The 18884-nt window shown below is 53.6% G+C and overlaps 6 protein-coding genes across 6 annotated transcripts; 4 read left to right on the top strand and 2 right to left on the bottom strand.

The window, feature by feature from the left end:
- Window positions 1-684: 684 nt before the first annotated feature.
- Window positions 685-1554, bottom strand: J4E85_005973 (uncharacterized protein; the record flags this gene model as incomplete). Its single annotated transcript, XM_051470214.1, has 3 exons — window positions 685-761; window positions 817-1127; window positions 1190-1554. 3 exons carry the CDS (start codon window positions 1552-1554, stop codon window positions 685-687), a joined length of 753 nt encoding a protein of 250 aa, XP_051325702.1.
- Window positions 1555-2523: 969 nt separating this feature from the next.
- On the top strand, window positions 2524-3523 carry J4E85_005972 (uncharacterized protein; the record flags this gene model as incomplete). Its single annotated transcript, XM_051470213.1, has 4 exons — window positions 2524-2665; window positions 2740-3183; window positions 3238-3384; window positions 3441-3523. The coding sequence occupies 4 exons, from the start codon at window positions 2524-2526 to the stop codon at window positions 3521-3523; spliced, it is 816 nt and encodes a 271-aa protein (XP_051325701.1).
- Window positions 3524-4102: 579 nt separating this feature from the next.
- On the top strand, window positions 4103-4406 carry J4E85_005971 (uncharacterized protein; the record flags this gene model as incomplete). Its single annotated transcript, XM_051470212.1, has 2 exons — window positions 4103-4335; window positions 4400-4406. The coding sequence occupies 2 exons, from the start codon at window positions 4103-4105 to the stop codon at window positions 4404-4406; spliced, it is 240 nt and encodes a 79-aa protein (XP_051325700.1).
- A 3634-nt stretch (window positions 4407-8040) lies between these two features.
- Window positions 8041-12883, top strand: J4E85_005970 (uncharacterized protein; the record flags this gene model as incomplete). Its single annotated transcript, XM_051470211.1, has 3 exons — window positions 8041-10744; window positions 10793-12525; window positions 12575-12883. The coding sequence occupies 3 exons, from the start codon at window positions 8041-8043 to the stop codon at window positions 12881-12883; spliced, it is 4746 nt and encodes a 1581-aa protein (XP_051325699.1).
- Window positions 12884-15368: 2485 nt separating this feature from the next.
- Window positions 15369-16970, top strand: MCA1 (Ca(2+)-dependent cysteine protease; the record flags this gene model as incomplete). Its single annotated transcript, XM_051470210.1, has 6 exons — window positions 15369-15496; window positions 15545-15641; window positions 15701-16166; window positions 16219-16657; window positions 16721-16890; window positions 16945-16970. 6 exons carry the CDS (start codon window positions 15369-15371, stop codon window positions 16968-16970), a joined length of 1326 nt encoding a protein of 441 aa, XP_051325698.1.
- Window positions 16971-17410: 440 nt separating this feature from the next.
- On the bottom strand, window positions 17411-18289 carry J4E85_005968 (uncharacterized protein; the record flags this gene model as incomplete). Its single annotated transcript, XM_051470209.1, has 1 exon — window positions 17411-18289. One exon carries the CDS (start codon window positions 18287-18289, stop codon window positions 17411-17413), a length of 879 nt encoding a protein of 292 aa, XP_051325697.1.
- Between the last annotated feature and the right edge of the window lie 595 nt (window positions 18290-18884).

Raw genomic sequence — 18884 nt, 5'->3', positions numbered from 1 at the left:
AGTGCCGGCACAGAATGTGCTGATTCGCTCATCAGTCATTACTATGGAGATGATTCGATCCGCATCGGTAGTCCCGTGGCTTGGGAAGCACTCTGGCGTTCCGACGTGAGGGTCGATAGGGGTTTGAGCGACTTTCGACGGTACTGGTGTGGGGGAGGGGGAAGATGATGCAGGAGCAGTGGGCGGGGGCGCGGTAGGGGCATCGGAAGAGGCTGAGGTGGTATCGGGAGAGGATTCCGATTTGGTATCGGGAGGGTCATCTGGGAGTGGGCCGGAAGGTTCGATATCCATGATCTGCTGGTAGTTAGGTAGTGGAGGGTCTCCAACGAGGGTCACTGTAGGCACATGAGCTTCTGACGAAGACGAAGACGGAGATGACGACGTTGGAGTCGGACCATCAGTCGTAGTCGGACCATCAGTCGTAGTCGGACCATCAGTCGTAGTCGGGCCATCAGTTGTAGTCGGCCCATCAGTTGTAGTGACATCAGGGTTTCCACTTGGCTGTTCAGGTTCACTATCGCTTCCAGGTGGTGTTGAAGGAGGTGTCGCTCCCGGTGGCAGAGGAACACCCCCGTTAGGCACTGCGTTCATTGTCAGCTTCGCTCGAAGCAAGTGTTTCAGCCATGCTTACCCCATATAATTCCACTAGCCCCGATGATTAGAGGAATGACAATGATTGCGCCACTAGAATCCGTTGTGGTTGTCGAGGCCGTCGTTACTTTTGTTAAGGTCGCATATTCGGGAACAGTGGAGGGAACGAACTGTGTTGTTTAGTCAGAAGACGGATCAAACTGCTGCTGTCTGCAGTTGACTCACAGTTAAAGTCATTAGACTTCCAGCCGAGTCCGTCTCTGTGAGCACAGTCGACGTTGAAGGAGGTGATGGGATTGAAGATGGTGTCGGAGTTGAAGATGGTGACGGGGCTGAAGACGGTGACGGGGTCGAAGATGGTGACGGGGTTGAAGATGGCGACAGGGTTGAAGACGGTGATGGGGTCGAAGACGGTGACGGGATCGAAGATGGCGACGGGATTGAAGATGGCGACAGGGTTGAAGATGGTGTTGGAGTTGAAGATGGTGTTGGCGTTGAAGATGGTGATGGGGTAGGAGACCCAGGGTCTTCTGGGCCTTGAATGCCATTATCTGGAAAGACTGTGTCGGCGATGGTGTAGATGAAGCCATTGAGCGACCAAACCCCGCCCCAATAGTTGTCGTTCTGGATGCATTGTTCGATGATGTTCGAGAAAGCTTCGTCGCAATTCTCAATGGGCTTGGTGGCGTCTTCTCGTGTAACATTGAAAAGCATCGAGCGTGCATTGTAGGTAGTGATTTTGCTGTTCAGTGTGCTGTTCAGTGTATTGTTTAGCGGTGGGAATCCACCAGCACAGATGATGCCATTGGGGTCGTTCAGGGCACCAGAAAGAAAGCTGGCGATGTCTGCGCCTGAGGGGTCCCCTTCTTTGCGGGGCTGGTTCGAGTCGCAATCTGCTCCGTTGACGAGGGAGATGTTTGAAACAAGGAAAGCAAATATCAATATGGTTCGGAATGTCCACATGATGGAGACAGCGTTGGCGATGCAGTTTCCGTGCAACGACAGTTCGGTAGGTCTCTGGGCATCAATGAGTTTCGTTGCGGTCTTCAAGCTTCTTCTGCTTTTAAACGCCAGGACATACCTTGATGCAATCCAAATAGCTTCTCTTCTTTATTGGTTTTGTGTGATCCTCACCGAATGTATCTCAGTGGTTGCTTATAGCAGCTCAACAAAGCGAGGAGCATCGGGAATGTTTATACCTAGGTATTCCAGTTTCCAAACTTCCAAGGCTGATTAGAAGCACAGTGGGGCCTTGACTAATTTGACTTTGCGATTGAAACAGGTTTGGGGGCTGTAAGTCAACGTAAGCTGAGTGCGGCCCCGGGGGGTTTGATTTTGGCCCCGGAGCTGCTGATACCTAGGTACAAATGGGTCCTGGATAATTTGACTATGCGATTTTAATGGAGTTAGGGGCTGTAAGGTAACGTGAGCTGAGCGCAGCCACGGGGGGCGTAACTCAGGAATGCCACTCACGGGAGAGATGATACCTCATTGGGGGAATCTCAAACTTCCTGCCCCCATAGTCTTACCTCCGAGTCTCAAGTATTCCAGGACAAGATCTACAGGGCTGGATTAAGATTGTTTCCCGGTTTCTCAGCCGTGCGGACTAGTTTTGGGGCTCTTCTTACCCAACATCTCCACCTGGGCAGATGCCTGCGAACAAATTTAGCATGCAATAGCCACCATATATCATAGCATTCCTCTCACCCTCTAAATTCGAGATCACATTTTGTGGCAGTTGCTCTACAACTCCTCATTCAGCATATCCTTTAGTTCTTGGGCGTTCATCTATCCTCAATCGTCTCTCCCGAGGTCATCATGCGGTCTGAACTATTTTGTTTTCTCTTTATGAGCATCCAGGCAGTCCACGTTTCGGCATGGGCCCTGCATTCCAGTTGCACTGGTGACACAGCAACTCGAGTGGAGAACACCATGAAAGTTGTGTTCGAAGTCCTGGATTACGCTTCAAAGCGGGCACAAAACACACAATACATACAAACCGATGCGACACTTCTACAAGACCTTCTTGGAGCGCCAGATGAGCACGACCAAGCCACTCTGAATCTCGCACATAGTAAGTTCTCTAATTCTCCAGCCTTGTCCAGGTGTGCAAGGTGATCTGATACAATTTCTGACTTCGCTATGTAGCACAGTTCCAGGGCGCTATAGATGCTACAGGACAAAGGCAACCGCCCGATCGAGGTGTCCTGATATTTTGCTCGGACGATCATCTCACATACCCGGAAGATGGCTTTCGGGGTGTGTATTTCGACAACGGCGATAACAGGCAAGCGCAGGTTCGTGCCAAACCTCCCGTCCCTGGTGCTACTGGACCTTGCAAGGGCAATCTTCGTGCCTTTGTTTACCCTTTCGGGTTTAAGGATGGATCACAGCCTGGTGGCACTGCTGTGGTTCTATGCTCGAATTGGGATGGAGGCGCAATTACATCAACCAAAGATGTCAAAGGCGAGATCGGCGATTGGCGAAAAGGTGGAGACTTGAGGAGATATTCTCAGGGCATCGAAACAGTGGGACAATATCTGAGCTATATGATCATACACGAGTTGATGCACGTCGCAAATCTGCAGCAATGTAAGACTTCGCATCCAATTACATCTCAATATAGAGAACTAACAAGTCCAATAGGTCCAGCAGCGCTGCCAGACGGCAACATTGGAGAAGTGTATGGATACGAGAAGATCGCTGGTCATGCACCCGGCGCCACAGGTGGCAGTCCTCCTTCAGTAAACAACCGCCAACACAATGCCGATTCCTTTGCTTTCCTAGCATCTGGTATGCATCACTCCTTCAACTCATTTTCCAAGAGAAAATGCTAATTTCCAATGCAGCCTGGTACTTGAATCTATATAAATGGACGAATGGCGCAGCAGTCCTCACGAAGAAAGCTGAACGTCCGCCAAATGAGTTGTAGTTGAGAACGGTGTTAGGGTCGGAAGAAACTTCTAGAACCTCTAGCATGGTGTTAATTAACTTCCCTTTCATAGAATGGTTTGGTGGATAGTACTTAAACGGGGTGTGTACTTGTCCACGCAGCGACAGAAGGTGTTCACAATCTTGTCCCAATAGAGAGTTGTGTTCCCAGTAATGACAATTCCAAGTTCTAAACCTCAAATAACCTTACACTCACGCCATTCGAGGGAAATATCAAACATGCCGCAGCCTACGTTTACGTTTGGTCGCCTACTTTTCATATTGCCATCTTGATGTAGGCTGCAGGCCTGTTCAGTTTTTTCGCGCACCTTCCATGGTTCCCACTTTGCAGGGGCACGAGCAGCGTAAAAGCTAAAACAAGTGCGTACATCTTGCGCCCCGACTCCAGGAATATCTTTTGGTCACTTGCAACAAACGTCACCTTGCACGCAAGCCACAGGGGCGATGCACACCGGGCTTAGTAAGCTGAGAATAGACCTTGGAGTATAAGATCAGGCAGCCGCCCGCCATTTCTCCGACCATCGTCTACCAAACTTTACAGAACAACCAATACCACACAATGGCAACCCAATCAAGCGTTGAGGCGAACCCTAAGTCAACTACTATCGTAGACGCAATTGTTACCCCGCCGCTACCAAATTGGAAGGAGCTGCGCGACCTTCCCGCGCCTAGCGGCCCACTGCCCGAAGACGAAGAAGATGACGAAGACGATGCGACAAGTAAAGAGGAGACCTTGAAGCCGAAAGAAGTAAAAGAAGCCAAAGAAAGCGAGGAAGGAGACAAAAGCGAGAAGTAAGACGATGTAAGTATTATATGTGAGAAGCAGGGCAGTGTACACAACGACAACCTCGCATAGGGTCTAGGATACGCACTCCTTTGTTTCCAGGGCGCCCGGTGGAAAACATGTCTCGAACATGAAGAATGTTTCCAACGACTACCCCATATCGCTGGATATGATGTTGCTTCTGTTCTCAATGCCGTTTACAGAACAGAGGCTTACTAGATACAGGGGAATGAGTGTGCAGAATGGTGGTGTGGTGTTGCAGTGGTGGACTGGGTACGATATTTACGCCACCACCCACTCACTCTCCGATATTCCACCTACTCACACGGCAAAGACGGAACAAAGGAAATCTATCACCATTACTATCAAAAACTACAGAGTAACTTCTGCATCATTCTTACTAGATATCACATGCCTTGTTACAGCAAACTCGTATAAGTTTATATGTATAAAACTGACCACAGCACCCTACTATGTATTCACCCCAGCACAACCCCCATCGCCTTACCTTATTAACAAACACCAGCAGAGATGTTCCGAAACACACCCGCAGAATATCTCTACCTTCGCAACTCAATACTGGGTCACCTTACGCTTCTGAACCCTTGGCCGGCAGGTAGACTGAGCTTAGTGACATACCCTAACATCGATGACACTTGGGACGTGCGCGCTATAGTAGTCACGTCGGACGAACCGTACGAAGCAAGATTACTAGTCCATGTGAACGATAGCCGATGTGAGCTGACAGGGTTGCGGCAAATGCTACATTTGCTGCAAGAGGCTCAAAGACGAGAACATCAAGATACGGTAACAGGCGATATACTCATTGGTTCGGGTATTGGGAATGGACATATGGACGCGTCAAGAAGATGGTATAGGCGGAGGGGGCCTGCAAGACCGCTAAGAGGACAAGAGATGCCATTGGGGCACCCGCCGCATGGGATACGGCAACCTCGCGCCGAATGGGTGGACGACGCTCATTATCGTGAGGGTAATCGGGGCGAAGCTGTTCCGCCTCGGAGACGCGAAACGGATGAATGGACTACTGCTTCTGAGCAATATCAACGCGAACTAGAAGAGCAGGCTGCACAGTGGTACTAGGGGCTTGGACAGCGTCTTGTTTCACTTGTAGCTTATCTTGACAAAATGATGTATTTGGTCAAGACCCTCCATGGAAAGAATGCATAATCCTACATGTGACTGATGATCGGGAGCATTGCCGAGATGCGATTGGATCATGAGTGGCACAGGGATGACGGAGCGGTTTTGACTTCATGTGTGAGCGTTAGAGTCACATGTAAATGACGGGAGCCATATTGACGCGGTGGCTTGGCGTGACATATCGTAAAGTTTCTCGAAACACCGCACAAAGGCTGTAGTATGCCATAGTCTAGGCTTCGAAGCACTGGAAGCATATAGAGAAGTTATGCTTTCTTTGCAGCCTGCTCGGTACTTGCGTAAGGTTCAGCTCCTTTCTAGGGCTTATGGATTGGCGGTACGGAACGAGTCCCGGCGGTAGTGGAAGGTTCAAGTGCGGCAATCGCACAAGAAGTCAGATCTAGATCCGCGTCAGACAAACCCCTGCTGGGTATTCTTGTCTCGCAGCACGGAAGAGGTACGTTTGATGTTGCTCTTATCGCCACTGTGGGGAAGATAACGCGGGTAAAAGAGTTTCGAGATTGACCTCAAGATAGCGCATAGTGATGGCGCGTAGGACAAGAGGCTAAGATGGATGATTGTGGTTATTTCTGATACAAGTATTTGGAAGTGAGCGGCACTGTCAATCCCCCTTGCTGTTCGCACTATAAACTGCCAAGTATAGGGTTCGCGCTGCGGCGGCGCAGGTGTGCCGCTAGACGAAGAAGCACTCGCAACTTGACATGTGAAAGCCGTGGGTATTTTGTGCCAGATTTGTTGGTGGTGGCGCGAATACCAACGGGCGATCGTGGAGAGTATAGAGTTTCGGCTATCTAGGACAATGGCTTATCGTCGGGCCTTCCTCGAGTGTTTGAACACGGCGCGGCAAGGTTAGGCTGCGAAAAACAAGAGATCTGGTAGCAGGGGCTATTGAAAGTGAGTGATGATGCATGGCTGGGCAAGCGCGATAGGCGACTGAGGGGTGGCTCCGTATGCAGGTCCGGTCTTGGTATATTGGAACACTGCAGCGTGTATAGCCGGAGCGACAAAGGAAAGTGCGCATCCCGGGGTTGGTCACGCTACGTGTATAGAGTGCGCCTTCGACTCAAACTGCGGTTGCTGATTTCTGGATTACTCAAAGTATGAATGACATGACATGTTATCGGAGCGGGTGCCCAAGATCAGAAGGTCGCGATGTCAGGATCTCAGGCGGTGGAGGGTTGTGGAGGGGTGTTCCCTGTGTACGGAAGATTTCTGGTGACGCATCTGCGGGCTCGGAGATATGAGCACTAAGCGAGAATTGCAGTACAACGTGTCCATGAGGCAGTTGCGATGGCGGGTCTGGCAGCGACGTGTTAATACCAGCGTGGGCAGGAATAAGGTCGGGATGAGTTGGCGCTCGCGGATTCAGGGGGTGGTGAATGGTGCCGTTGGGCAAAAGCAAGTCCAGCAATGCATTTCTCCACCGGAGGGGTGGTGGACGAAGAGCAAGATATGCAGGAAAGCGGAGTTGTGGATTGCCCGCAGGAGGCGCGACCCGTGGTCTTACGCCGTGCAGCAGCCCCCGGGACTTGTACCTTTTTAATTGACGAGCCGAGCGTCCGTCTGCACAATTGCTGTTGGATAGTCACTGATAATTACTCCAGCCGCGTGCGGGCCTATCAACGCGCGCTGGAGCGACTTTGTGTCAGCTCGCTATGGGTATACCGAACGTTTTAAGAGGCAATGGGAACAGGAACAGGCCGGGGGTCACCCTATTGACGGAACCGCGTTAGTGAACAAGTGAACAGTGCTTGGGGTTCCTGATTTGCCGTGTGGCTGCAGGATGCCAATGGCTGGTGGTACACGGCAGCGTTTCATGGGCGCGACCAGGAGGCAGGCGCACACAGGGCTGGTCCGGGCGCGGGGACCAAGACGTGTTGACTCGCAGGCGCGACCGTGTTGGATGCTTCGGTCGTGGGCGTGCAGGGGTGCCACGACAAAGTTTGGGATGTCCTGCACCGGCATCTCAAAAGTTGCTAGCTGCCCTTCTCCTGCATTGGGGCTCGCAGCCAGCAACGCTTCTCTGCCCCGAACGCGTCGTGCGACCGCGACGGCGTCTGCTGCTCTCCCTCCTGCCCTCCTGTCCTCAGATCATTGCCTGGGGACTGAGGCCTGCCCCCATATCTGGTGGAGATCCGCACCTAGTGCTCGCGCGTGGCTCCTCTTGGCCTCGTCCTGCAACACGACCACCATCGTCGTTTGGAACCCCTGAAGCCCCGCAACCCTCTCGTAAACTGAGTTTAGAGCCTCCGCCGCCTGCGCGTGTCATGCGAGAGCGACTGCGAGACGCCTTACCTCACCCCTAGCATCGTTCTGCCGCAAGCCGCTGGCTTCCCAGGCTGAGGAACGGCGCGCCCAAGCAGCATCGCGCCATTGACCACCTCCGTCACCTGTCCGTGCCGTCTGCAGTCACGGCACGCTGCTCAATTGCTCCTGCATAGCCCTCAGCGACCTGTCTGGGCTTTCCGGAGAATGCTCCTGCGCCCCAGTGTGGGAAGGTACTCGACGCTCACCCTCACACAGCGCCCATCACCATGGCGGATTACTCACAGCACGAGGGCCGTCCCTCCACGCCCACCGGCTCCTCGAGGACCTTCCGACCGAACGGGTCTATGCGAGCCCTCAACACCAACCCGCCCAAGCAGGAGACCTTCTTCGACGATGCCACCCCCGTAGACCGCTACAACGACTCCTCCAAGCACGATCCGCTCCGGGACTCGCACGACCTCTCCTTCGCCGAGGGGGGTAACGTGAGAGACTCTGTCGTCGACAACATGCTGCTCTCGCTCGACCAATTCTCCACGGGTAACCTGTTTGGCGGCAGCTCAGGGCCCCAATACAACAACTACGCCGAAGACGACTTCTTCCTCAGGGACAACTCGTACCGACCGCCCGGCGCCCGCCATCGCGGCCACACCTACGCCTCGTCACGCTCCTCCGACTATGACCTCAACCCCGACGAGCACTCGCGATACACAGTCCACCACTCGCGCGCACGACGAAGCAACAGCAGCAACAACATCGGCTCGCCGATTCACAGGAAGGGAAGCACGCGGGACATGTACACGGGCCGCCAAGGCACCGGCCAGTATGGCCAGCTCCCACAGGCGGGCCATCTGAGAGGCGGCAACAAGAAGGGCAGCATGGGCAGCGGCTCCTCGAGCATGGACTTTGGCCAGTCTGGCATTTTGGGCAACCAGCGTCTTGGTTTTGGGAAGCGCTCAGCGAGTTTCGACCATAGCAATGCAAGCGACCGGGGTAGAGTCTCACCTCTCAGAGTTGAATCTGTTTTGGACCGTGGCAGGGTTGCCTATCAAAACTATCCCGATGAATACGATGCCGCTCCCGAGCCCACCATCCCGGCTGGCCCTCGAAGGGTCCAGGAACCACCGCAATCTCCCCTCGCTCTACCTCCCCAACCAGCCTTCGCCGCGCCACAAGGACCGAGACCTGGCCGGAGAGGCAGCGTGCGTTCCAACACAAGCTACAGGACGCTGCGCAAGAACAAGAGCCAGCCTGGACCAAGCATGAGAGCCCAGGCGCAGGAGTTTGTCAACGCCAGTACCTTGCGGGAGTTGCCTCCTGTGCCATCATGGCATGACCCGTCCGCTCCCTCACCGTCTGTGGCCGCGAGAAGTCCCCTGTTCCCTGTGCAAACCCCAGCCGCGCCCAAGCCTGGCTTCTTCCGACGTGTCTTTGGCGGAGGCTCCTCCAAAGCTTCATCACCACTCCCAACCCCCACAGGCCTACCGACATTGTCGCAAGAAGCTTCAACACCCGTCTCCACCAAGCCACAGACGGCCGACGTCAACTCCATGTACTCTGCCGCACGACCCCGCACTACCCCCAATAACAGCAGTCACATTGCTACGCAAATAAAATCGTTACCAAAAGCCCCTCAAACCGCCAATTCTTCGCATGGAGATGGCCAGGCATTGCAGCCCCCCACATTGGGCAAGAAGCCATCATCATTCTTCCGCCGTCGGAAGAAGTCGATATCCGAAAACACAAAACCTCCAGTTGCCGCTCTCGAGATCCCTCAACCAAACAGACCGGTCCTTCCGCCACAACCCAGCCCCGGAGTTAGTAGTCTGCGCCAAGTGATGAACCCCTATTTGAACGATGCAGGGCGCGCCGTTGAGAGACCCGTCGACGCGCGAGATGAGCAGTCGGGCGACGCTTCCACGAATGGATTCTCACCAAACTATAAACCACACAAAGATGCAACAGTCCGCACGATCAAGCCGACTTCGCGTGGGGATGACCAGACACCGCCTGCTTCACGAGGAGGGAAACTGAAGGTTTCTGAGACGAACAACACAGGCAGTCCGAAGTTGAAGTTGAAATTGAAGCACGCAAAATCTGTTGCCCAAAATCAGCAAGAAGACACTTTCCTTGCGGATAGCAGCGGCAATGAGGACCGCAGTGGTCGTGCAACACCAACGGGAGAATACAGTGGTACCGAAGAAGCACGGAGGCCAAGCACAGGACCCACTCCCTCATCACTCAGACAATCTGATGGAAAAAGCAACCGCAAGCCATCTGGCGATCACCGGGCTGAGCTTCTGTCACCTCTCAACAACTCAAACTCTAGGAGCGGGTCAGTGTCACAATCTGCTTCAGAGGTCGAAGACGAAGGTTGGGTCATCACCGAATCAACCGACAAGGTACATCTTACCAACGGCAAGAGCCCGGCGGCGAAGCGCGTGTGGCTCGACACCACTCTGCCAGACACGCTTGGCGACACTTCTGACGATCTCAAGCTACCCTTGGAAGGTGCGCGATCGTCCCAGCAGTCACTCGACAAGGTTTCGCCAGACGCCAATACTCCAACCTCACCTAATGACGTTTTCCACTCTGCTACAAGCCTGCCTATCGTGCAAGTTGAAAGCCGCGAATCCGACACCATGCCTGCCATTGTCGAGGACCGATCGATGCACAGCGAGCCCACTGATGCTGAGCGTGAACGCGCATTCCAGATCTACAGCGGTGATGATTCCTCCAGTCTGAAGGCTCAAGCAGCTGCCCTGCTGGGCGATGTCACCCTGTCCAGCACTCGCATGCGCAAGGCCTTCATGGACCTCTTTGACTGGACAGGCATGAATATCCTTGCCGCCATGCGTGACCTTTGTGGCAAGATCATTCTCAAGGCCGAGACGCAGCAGGTTGATCGCATCCTCATGAGTCTTTCGGAGCGTTGGTGTGAATGTAACAGCAGCCATGGCTTCAAGGCAGTCGGTAAGTGTTCACTTCGACGAGACAATATAGTAAGCTAATCCACTGCAGATGTTGTGCATACGATTTGCTATTCCATCCTGCTTCTCAACACAGACCTTCACTTGGCCGACATCGAGTCGAGAATGACACGCAGTCAGTTCGTCCGCAACACGCTCCCGACCGTCACCCGCGTATGTCAAGATTCGGTCAAGGCTGCAGGAGAGGAGACACTGAAGCCGCAACACGCCCACTTCCGAAGACCTTCTCTCCCGTGGAACGACAAATCAGAACCCAACTCTCCAGGCGCCGAAGCCACCACATTTCCAGCGGACGAGGAAGAGCCTGTGGAGGCTAGGAAGACCCGCAGTCGTCTCTCGATTCGCCCTCCTGCTAGGAGTGGCTCAGAGGGTTTGCTTTCTTTTGACTCTGCAGTGTCAGAGTCCAACACCCTCGTCAACTCTCCATACAATGGCCCCATGCGGGGATGGGAGTTCCAGATCGAAACTGTGCTCAAAGAGTTCTACGATTCTATCCGCAAGCAACGCTTGCCTCTCCACGGATCTTCTGAGCCTGTTGTCCATCACCAGCCTTCATCTAACAATCTCTCTGTTAGCAACATGCTACGACGCACTCCCAGTGTGCTAAGCAAAGCACCTTCCGACAATACCAGCTACCGTGGTCGGTCACAGAACGACTTCCGAAACGTGGGCAGTCGTTGGGCCTCTAAGAACCGCTCAAAGCAAAGATTGTACCCTTCGTCTACTGTAGCATCAAGTCGTACTAGCCTGGACGACGGATCAGTGTGGAGCCCTGCTGGATCCAGCTCTTGGAGTCGCTACTCTTACGGCAAGACGGGCACATCAATGTCGGTCGACTCTCTTGGCTCGCACTTTGCAACTGGCGACTATCAACAGGCTATCGGCTTTGCCAATGCTCTCAGTCAAGCTATCATTCGCGAGGAAGGTATGACTATTGCTAGCGACGAAGAGTTCTCCCGCGTCGCCCCCCTGTTGGAAGACGAGACGCTCGAGCTTGTTGGAGCACCCTGGGCCAAGGAAGGTATTCTCAAGCACAAGCGACACCTTGATTCCGTGGATAGGAAAGCAAAGGATCGAGCCTGGAATGAGTGCTTCGCTGTTGTTGAGAAGGGCTGCATGCGTCTGTTCTCTTTCAGTATGAACTCCAAGTCAGTTCGACAGAAGAGCAAACTGCGGCCGTCTGTGGGCGGTGTTGTAGGAGGCGGCAACTGGATGGACAATGCGGAAGCCCTTGACAGCTTCCCACTTCGACAGACAATCGCCAGCGCTCTCCCTCCCCCAGGATACTCGAAGACAAGGCCCCACGTTTTCGCGCTGTCGCTGCCTACAGGTGCTGTCCATCTCTTCCAGGTCGGTACACCAGACATTTGCCGAGAGTTCGTGTGCACCGTCAACTACTGGTCCGCTCGTCTCTCGAAAGAGCCTCTAATGGGTGGAGTCAGCAGCATGGAATATGGTTGGGGCGAGAACGTCATCAACCCAGCTCTGATCCGACAGGACAGCGCACCATCTGTACAAGGCCACATGCCCCGTCCCAGTGTCACAAGCTCCCTTCGTAGTTCGATGGACCATGCCACCGGCACGCCCAAGGCCAGACTTCCCGGTGACAAGGTGACCCTATCTGACTGGAGCCCACCGGCGTCCAGCATGATGGCTAGTACCCTGATGGAAGTGGACCAGCTTAGGGCTCTTACCGACTATGTTAAGAACATTGAGAACGAGCTCTCGCACCACAACGAACTGAGAGCGCCGTTACTCATTGCCGTAAGAATCACCTCTCGACTATACATGAACGTCACTAACATATTCTTAGTTCTCTCCTCGCCACCCTAATGCACAGAAGGCCATGGCAAACTGGGAGCGCAAGTCGCAGTACCTCCTTCGTGAGATTGTCAAGTTCCGCACCTATATCGACACTCTGGCAACTGCGCAAGCGCAGAAGCAAAAGATCTACGCCGAGCGCGAAGCTCGTGAACAGCAAGAGCTCGAGGAGGCAGAGAAGGAAGCAGAAGCCAGTGCGAAGAACACTGAAGATGATGGTGCGATCCAAGCTTCCGAGCCTGCTCCATCCAAGACCCTCCCGAACCCTGCTCTACCAGCAGCTTTCCTTTTACATCCATGATCGCCAAATTTTTATTTCGGCGTACACTGACGATTGATTTCTTTGTTACGAATAGTTACCCCCTTAAAGCGCACGATACGGCGTTTGCGTCTGCTTCATTCGTCGAAACCGAGTCTAAGACAGCGTCCGCACTCGGTGGCTTGACGCACTGTTATACCTATTGTAATCTGTACGAAGTTCTCACGTTTGGCGTCTCCAGCAATTTCCTCGGCTTTTTCTTTCTCGTCCCTTCTTCTTTCGAACGAACACGTACGACCACCCCAAGAGTCTTTTGCATCGGACTTCACTCTGTACGATTATATTCGCATCTAGTCATTATCAAGCTCGGGAAGATTGATGATCTATATGGTTACTTTGGGACGGAGCTCGCTCTAATTTTTCATCCTTAGACTGGGCGGGAGTGCACGATGAAGAAGCAATTGTTCGAATATTATACCCCATGTTCTCGAATAGCATACTTTGAACACTATCTTCCCATGACACTCTTGACATCACCGCGCGCATCTATTCCTGGTGCATCGCCGTTACGTGCATGATAGCTGGGAGAAGACGCACACTTCGTTCATCGCACAGCTTGCATGAGCATGTCGTTACATCACCTTCAGCTACCCTGCACACCTCAGCCTTAAACTACTCATAAGCCTACGATAGCTCGATTTACCACAGCCTGCCAGTCAATGTAACCCCATAGCCACCACCACGACCTCTATGATGCCATTCAAAGAAGCCCATTGCGCCCACTGCTCACCACCACTGCAGCTAGAAACTCCAGCGCGCTGTGAAACTCGAGCAGCGTTGCGCCTAACGCATACACCGGCCCTCCTCCCTTTCCAATCATCGTGGATCGTGGACCAATTACCATCGGCCCTCACTGTCGGCGTGCAGTGTCCTGCGCAAGCCACAGGAAGGGCTAGACTCTCTTAGCGCCAGCCTTTACAAGCAGCGCCGCTCTGATGTAAGGACCGAATTGGACAGAAGGATGCCAGAAAGGTTTCTTGCAGATGCGTACAGTGCATCAAGGTGGGATCGCGTAGAGGGGTATGGGTCGGATTGGGAAGCGCTGAAGACGGGGTGTTAGGTATGTAGCCAAGTGATCTCGTACACCCTTCGCGTTGCACGCCCCATTCGGTAGGGTGCATGGTGCCGTCTTTTTGATCTGGCTGGGGACGATACAAGGCTGAAAGAAAGACTTGGATGAATAGGGAATGGGAAAGGGCCGCTTGATCTCGGAGCGGATTGGGGTTCTGGTCTCGATGGATGGGGGTCTACATTTGATACGAAAGCTTTGTGTAAACATAGTTGCGAACGTTAACCGGAACTGAAAAAAGCAAAAGCAACAGCACGTAAACCGCCGAAAGCATCGCAAACTCTCTCTCCAAAGCACACGCTGTAGAACAGCGTTAGATCAGTCCAGCTCTCAGGAAACAGATCTGCACCTAGTTGGACCCCGGTCCTGGGGATCGTCGGTGTTGCCGTCTCGCGTACGAGACCGGACGAGCTAACTAGCCTTGTACCTCGCCGGCATCGTGGCATCCCACACGCCCCCATGTCACAAATTGCGGAAAGCAGACGGGAAGAAGACGGACAGATTGAGCGTGCCGGGCGGTTAGACGAATGAGAGGGCAGAAGCGACGGGAGACTCGGCACTGGGGTCTCGTCTTGCATAGGAGGAGACACGTAGGTAATTGTGGAAATGAGGTGGACGAAATGTCTTGGAGGAGGCATGTAGCGTGTATTACCCAATTGATGTAGCAAACGTAGGATGGACCATGACGGACAAGCGTCTGCGTTGTAGTCGCCGTTGTACAGTGTTTCTAGCGCATGAGTAGCTCGACTGCGGACGCAATGCCGAAGGACGATGCATCTACACAGTAGGCTGCTACAGTAGGTTTGCATAGCGGCATGCAAGTCGCATCGTAGACCACGAGAAAACATGGGCACAAACCATGCGCCATGCGCCTTCGACCCGCCATCCAGACTCTCTTGACAGGCGTTTCCGTTTTTCTTTTATCTCCGCAACGGCCCATTCCCATCCGGCAGCCCCCTGAATTGACTCGATTTCCTATCTCTCTAGGGGATCGTCACTCATCTTGCCTATTCTCGTGGTTTGCTCTTCTAGATTCAGACGTCTGGACTGTGAGGTTAGAAAGTTGGCCCACGAGTTTCGGAGCTTAGCACCCATAGCTTCGTCAAAGCTCAGCCCTAGCCATCCTTGCCAGACCCCGCGCTACTACCACATCTCTCGACGTTACCGACGCACCGTCAGCCGCACTCTATAACGGGACCGACTACAGCTTTCTTCGTGCACCCTACGACATTTTATTCCTTCACCTCGACACTTGCGCCACGATTCCTATTTGAAGCATTGAAGAGCGCGCTCGCAGACCGCGATCTGGGCATCATCATCCACGGCTATCCGGCATCTCTGCCAGTACGCGCGGACACTTGAGGAAACCTCGACAGCAATCGCACATCGCAACTCGACATGTCCTACTATCCTGGCCAGCAATACCACGGTGGCGGGGGCTACGGCGCGCCGCCGCCGCCTCAGAACAACTATGGTGCTCCACCTCCCCAAGGATACCCTCCTCCACAGCAACAATACGGCGCTCCGTGAGTAGACAATGACGTGCAAAGCTCGATGGGTGCTGACGAACCCAGGCCTCCACAACAATACGGATACCAGAGCCCGCAACCACCCTTCAACAACAACTACGGCCAACCTACGCCGCCGCCTCAACAGTATGGATATAATCAGGTATGCACATAGCATGCTGAGAGGCAACCTCTCGAGGAATTGATGGCTGACATGCTTAGGGCCCGCCACCACCACAGCAGTACGGCAACTATGGACCGCCACCTCCGCAACAACCACAACAGCCTCCTCGTCCAGGCATGATGCCCACAGCTGGCAGCAACCAATGGACACACGGAAACCACAACGCTCCCCCACCCCCACCATCCGGCGCACAGAACTTCGGTCACGGCGCACCCAACGGCTACTCGTTCCAATACTCAGCGTGTAACGGTCGGCGGAAAGCGCTGCTTATTGGAATCAACTACTTCGGCCAACGAGGTCAGCTTCGTGGTTGCATCAACGATGTGAAGAATATGAGCACCTACTTGAACGAGTTCTTTGGCTATAAGAGGGAGGACATGGTCACCTTGACCGACGACCAGCAGAACCCCATGAGCCAGCCGACAAAGGCGAATATTCTACGGGCGATGCACTGGCTGGTCAAGGACGCAAGACCAAACGACTCGTTGTTCTTCCACTACTCGGGTGCGTCTTCCCTCATACACAAGCATACTGTCAGGCAACTAACTTGAACCAGGGCACGGTGGCCAGACCAAAGACCTCGACGGAGACGAAGACGATGGCTACGACGAAGTAGTTTACCCAGTTGACTTCCGCACCGCCGGCCACATTGTCGACGACGAGATGCACCGTATCATGGTCGCACCCCTCCAGCCCGGTGTGCGATTAACCGCCATTTTCGACTCCTGCCACTCCGGTTCCGCCCTCGATCTGCCCTACATCTATTCCACCCAAGGTGTGCTCAAGGAACCCAACCTGGCGAAGGAGGCTGGCCAGGGTCTACTGGGTATCGTGTCGAGCTACGCACGCGGCGATATCGGCAGCATGATTGGTGGTGCCACAAGTCTGTTTAAGAAGGCGATCAATGGCGACGAAGTGTACAAGAAGAACCTGCGAACAAAGACTAGCCCTGCGGATGTGATCATGTGGAGTGGATCCAAGGACACACAGACCTCGTAAGTTTTCTACCGACTGATTCTGGACTTGACATGGACAATACTGATATGGGGGAACAACAGGGCCGACGCAAGTATCGGTGGTGAAGCTACCGGAGCCATGTCGTGGGCTTTCATCTCTTCGCTGCGCAAGAACCCGAATCAGAGCTATGTACAACTGCTCAACAGTATTCGTGATGAGCTGGAGGGCAAATATCAACAGAAGCCTCAGCTGAGCTGCAGCCATCCGTTGAGTAAGCCTTTTCTCTACCTTGCTGTCAGCACGAACGACAAGCTAATTGGAGTAGATACGGACCTGTTGTACGTTATGTAAACGTATGATTGTGGAACGAAGACGAATTGTTGTAAGATGATATGGGCTAGGGTCCGGTATTTGCATACAGGGGCCCTTGAACTGAACGAATGGATGATACCATGACACATACATCCTTGGATAAGGAAAGCGTGGTTGCTACCAAAACGGATGACTGACAATTGTGTATACGAGTTCCTCTGTATATACTTGGGGCACCCGACACGACGGTAGTGTGTCAACCAGCACTTGCTGTAGCTAATGGAGAGTCCGACTGGAGTAAAAGAAGTCGTTATTCATTATCAAGGGGTATCGAACTTTGTTGTCTATCGCGTCCGTCGATGTATATCCCTGCTGTAGCACCACTGCTATCCATAATCATCGTTAATCATGATGAATCCTTCCATCCGTAGCTTTCTGTAATATAATCACGAAGAGCTAAAGCAGTTCACCTCCCACACCTAGACATCCGCAATCTCCTCATCAACCCAATCCCTCCAACTCCTCCACTCGCCCCAGCTCAACGCTACCTTCTTACCCTGATACCTCGTGACCTTCAACGCAACCTTATTCCAATCCGCCTTCTTGCCACTCCACCCCGCCTTCCGCATCAAACTAACCAGCGCCTCTTCCTTCGTCCACCCTTGTTCGCTCGCCACGTCAGGCAGATACGTACTCCCGTATCGCCTGCCCTTTTCCTGGAAGCTAATCCGTAAGCCATGTGTGCCAATCTCCCAATCCATAACATCGTCCACGGGCTCAAAGTCTGTGAGGAGCGTGACGGCGCAGGAGAGCGTCGGTAGTTCGCGTGTGCTGATGGGCGAAAAACGCGTGTCGTCGAAGGCGGCTGTTAGCGCGTAGGACGAGAGACCCGTGGTGAGGGGCTGGGCTGAAAAGGTTCCGATGCAGCCTCGAAGTCGCTTCTCGCCGGAGCCCGAAACCGTGTTCCATGTTACGAACAAGGGATGCTCTTCTGCCTCTTCCTCCTTATCGACCAGGTTTGTAGTGCTGCTGCTCTGGCTTGTGATGCTACTTGGTGTCTCGCTGCTTAGACCACTGGGCGTCGAATTCGCACTTTGCCGGCTTGACGAACTTGCGGACGAGGGTGGGGAGGCGAGGATACGCGATATCGCGGGTGTTTTGTGGGAGCCATCTACCTGTGCGGCGGCCTGGTCTGCTTCTTCCGCTTCGGTCTCGTCTTCGAGCTCAGAGGTTGTGGTAGGCTCAGTGTTGTATTTGGCCCAGAGATGTTCGACTTGGGCGAGCGTGAGGGCAGGGCGCTTCTCGAGGCTTGCGACGAGCGTTTCGAAGCAGAACGCGCAGTGCGCTTGGGTAGCCATGGTGGGATGGTGGGGGCGGTGACGTTCGACCGGAGCGAGTGGGTGGAAGCCGAGAGGCGTGGGCTGGGTTGGAGAGGACTACAAGGCGGGAAGAACTGAATGGCGGAGAAGGAAAGGTTGGGAACACAAGAGTCTTGCAATAGAAGACGGGTAGATATGACGGATGAATCCGGGGTGTAGGGCTGCTAGCTAATCGGGCAATGACAGGGCTGTGCAGCAACGTCAGGAACGGGAACGCCTCGGCTGACTTACCTCCGCGGAGAGACGTGTGACAGTGTCAAGGAGCGTCTTATCGATGTCTGGCGACTACAGACGCCTTCGTCCCAACTCAGGAGGGTTGGCATTGTGAGAAAATTGAGCGGCGCGGTCGCAGACTATGGAGGGAAGTGTCAAGGTTCTAGTAACAACCCCGTCGGTCCTTCAAGTGGTATGCCTAGGAAGCGTCATAGAGTAACAGGTTTCGCACAATCTGGATAGGATAATGTCATTGGTTGAAATACATATAGATGTATGCTATCTCACGATGTACTGACTGCACAACTCTCTAGAGGATGCACCGAAAGTCCAAAGTACTGATTCAACAGTTGGTATGTAA

Source organism: Alternaria conjuncta, assembly GCF_024043145.1.
Source record: "Alternaria conjuncta strain BMP 0040 chromosome Unknown scaffold_8, whole genome shotgun sequence".
NCBI classification, from domain to species: Eukaryota; Fungi; Ascomycota; class Dothideomycetes; order Pleosporales; family Pleosporaceae; genus Alternaria; species Alternaria conjuncta.
Note: the sequence above shows the minus strand (reverse complement) of the source record. Positions and strands in the feature narration are given on the sequence as shown.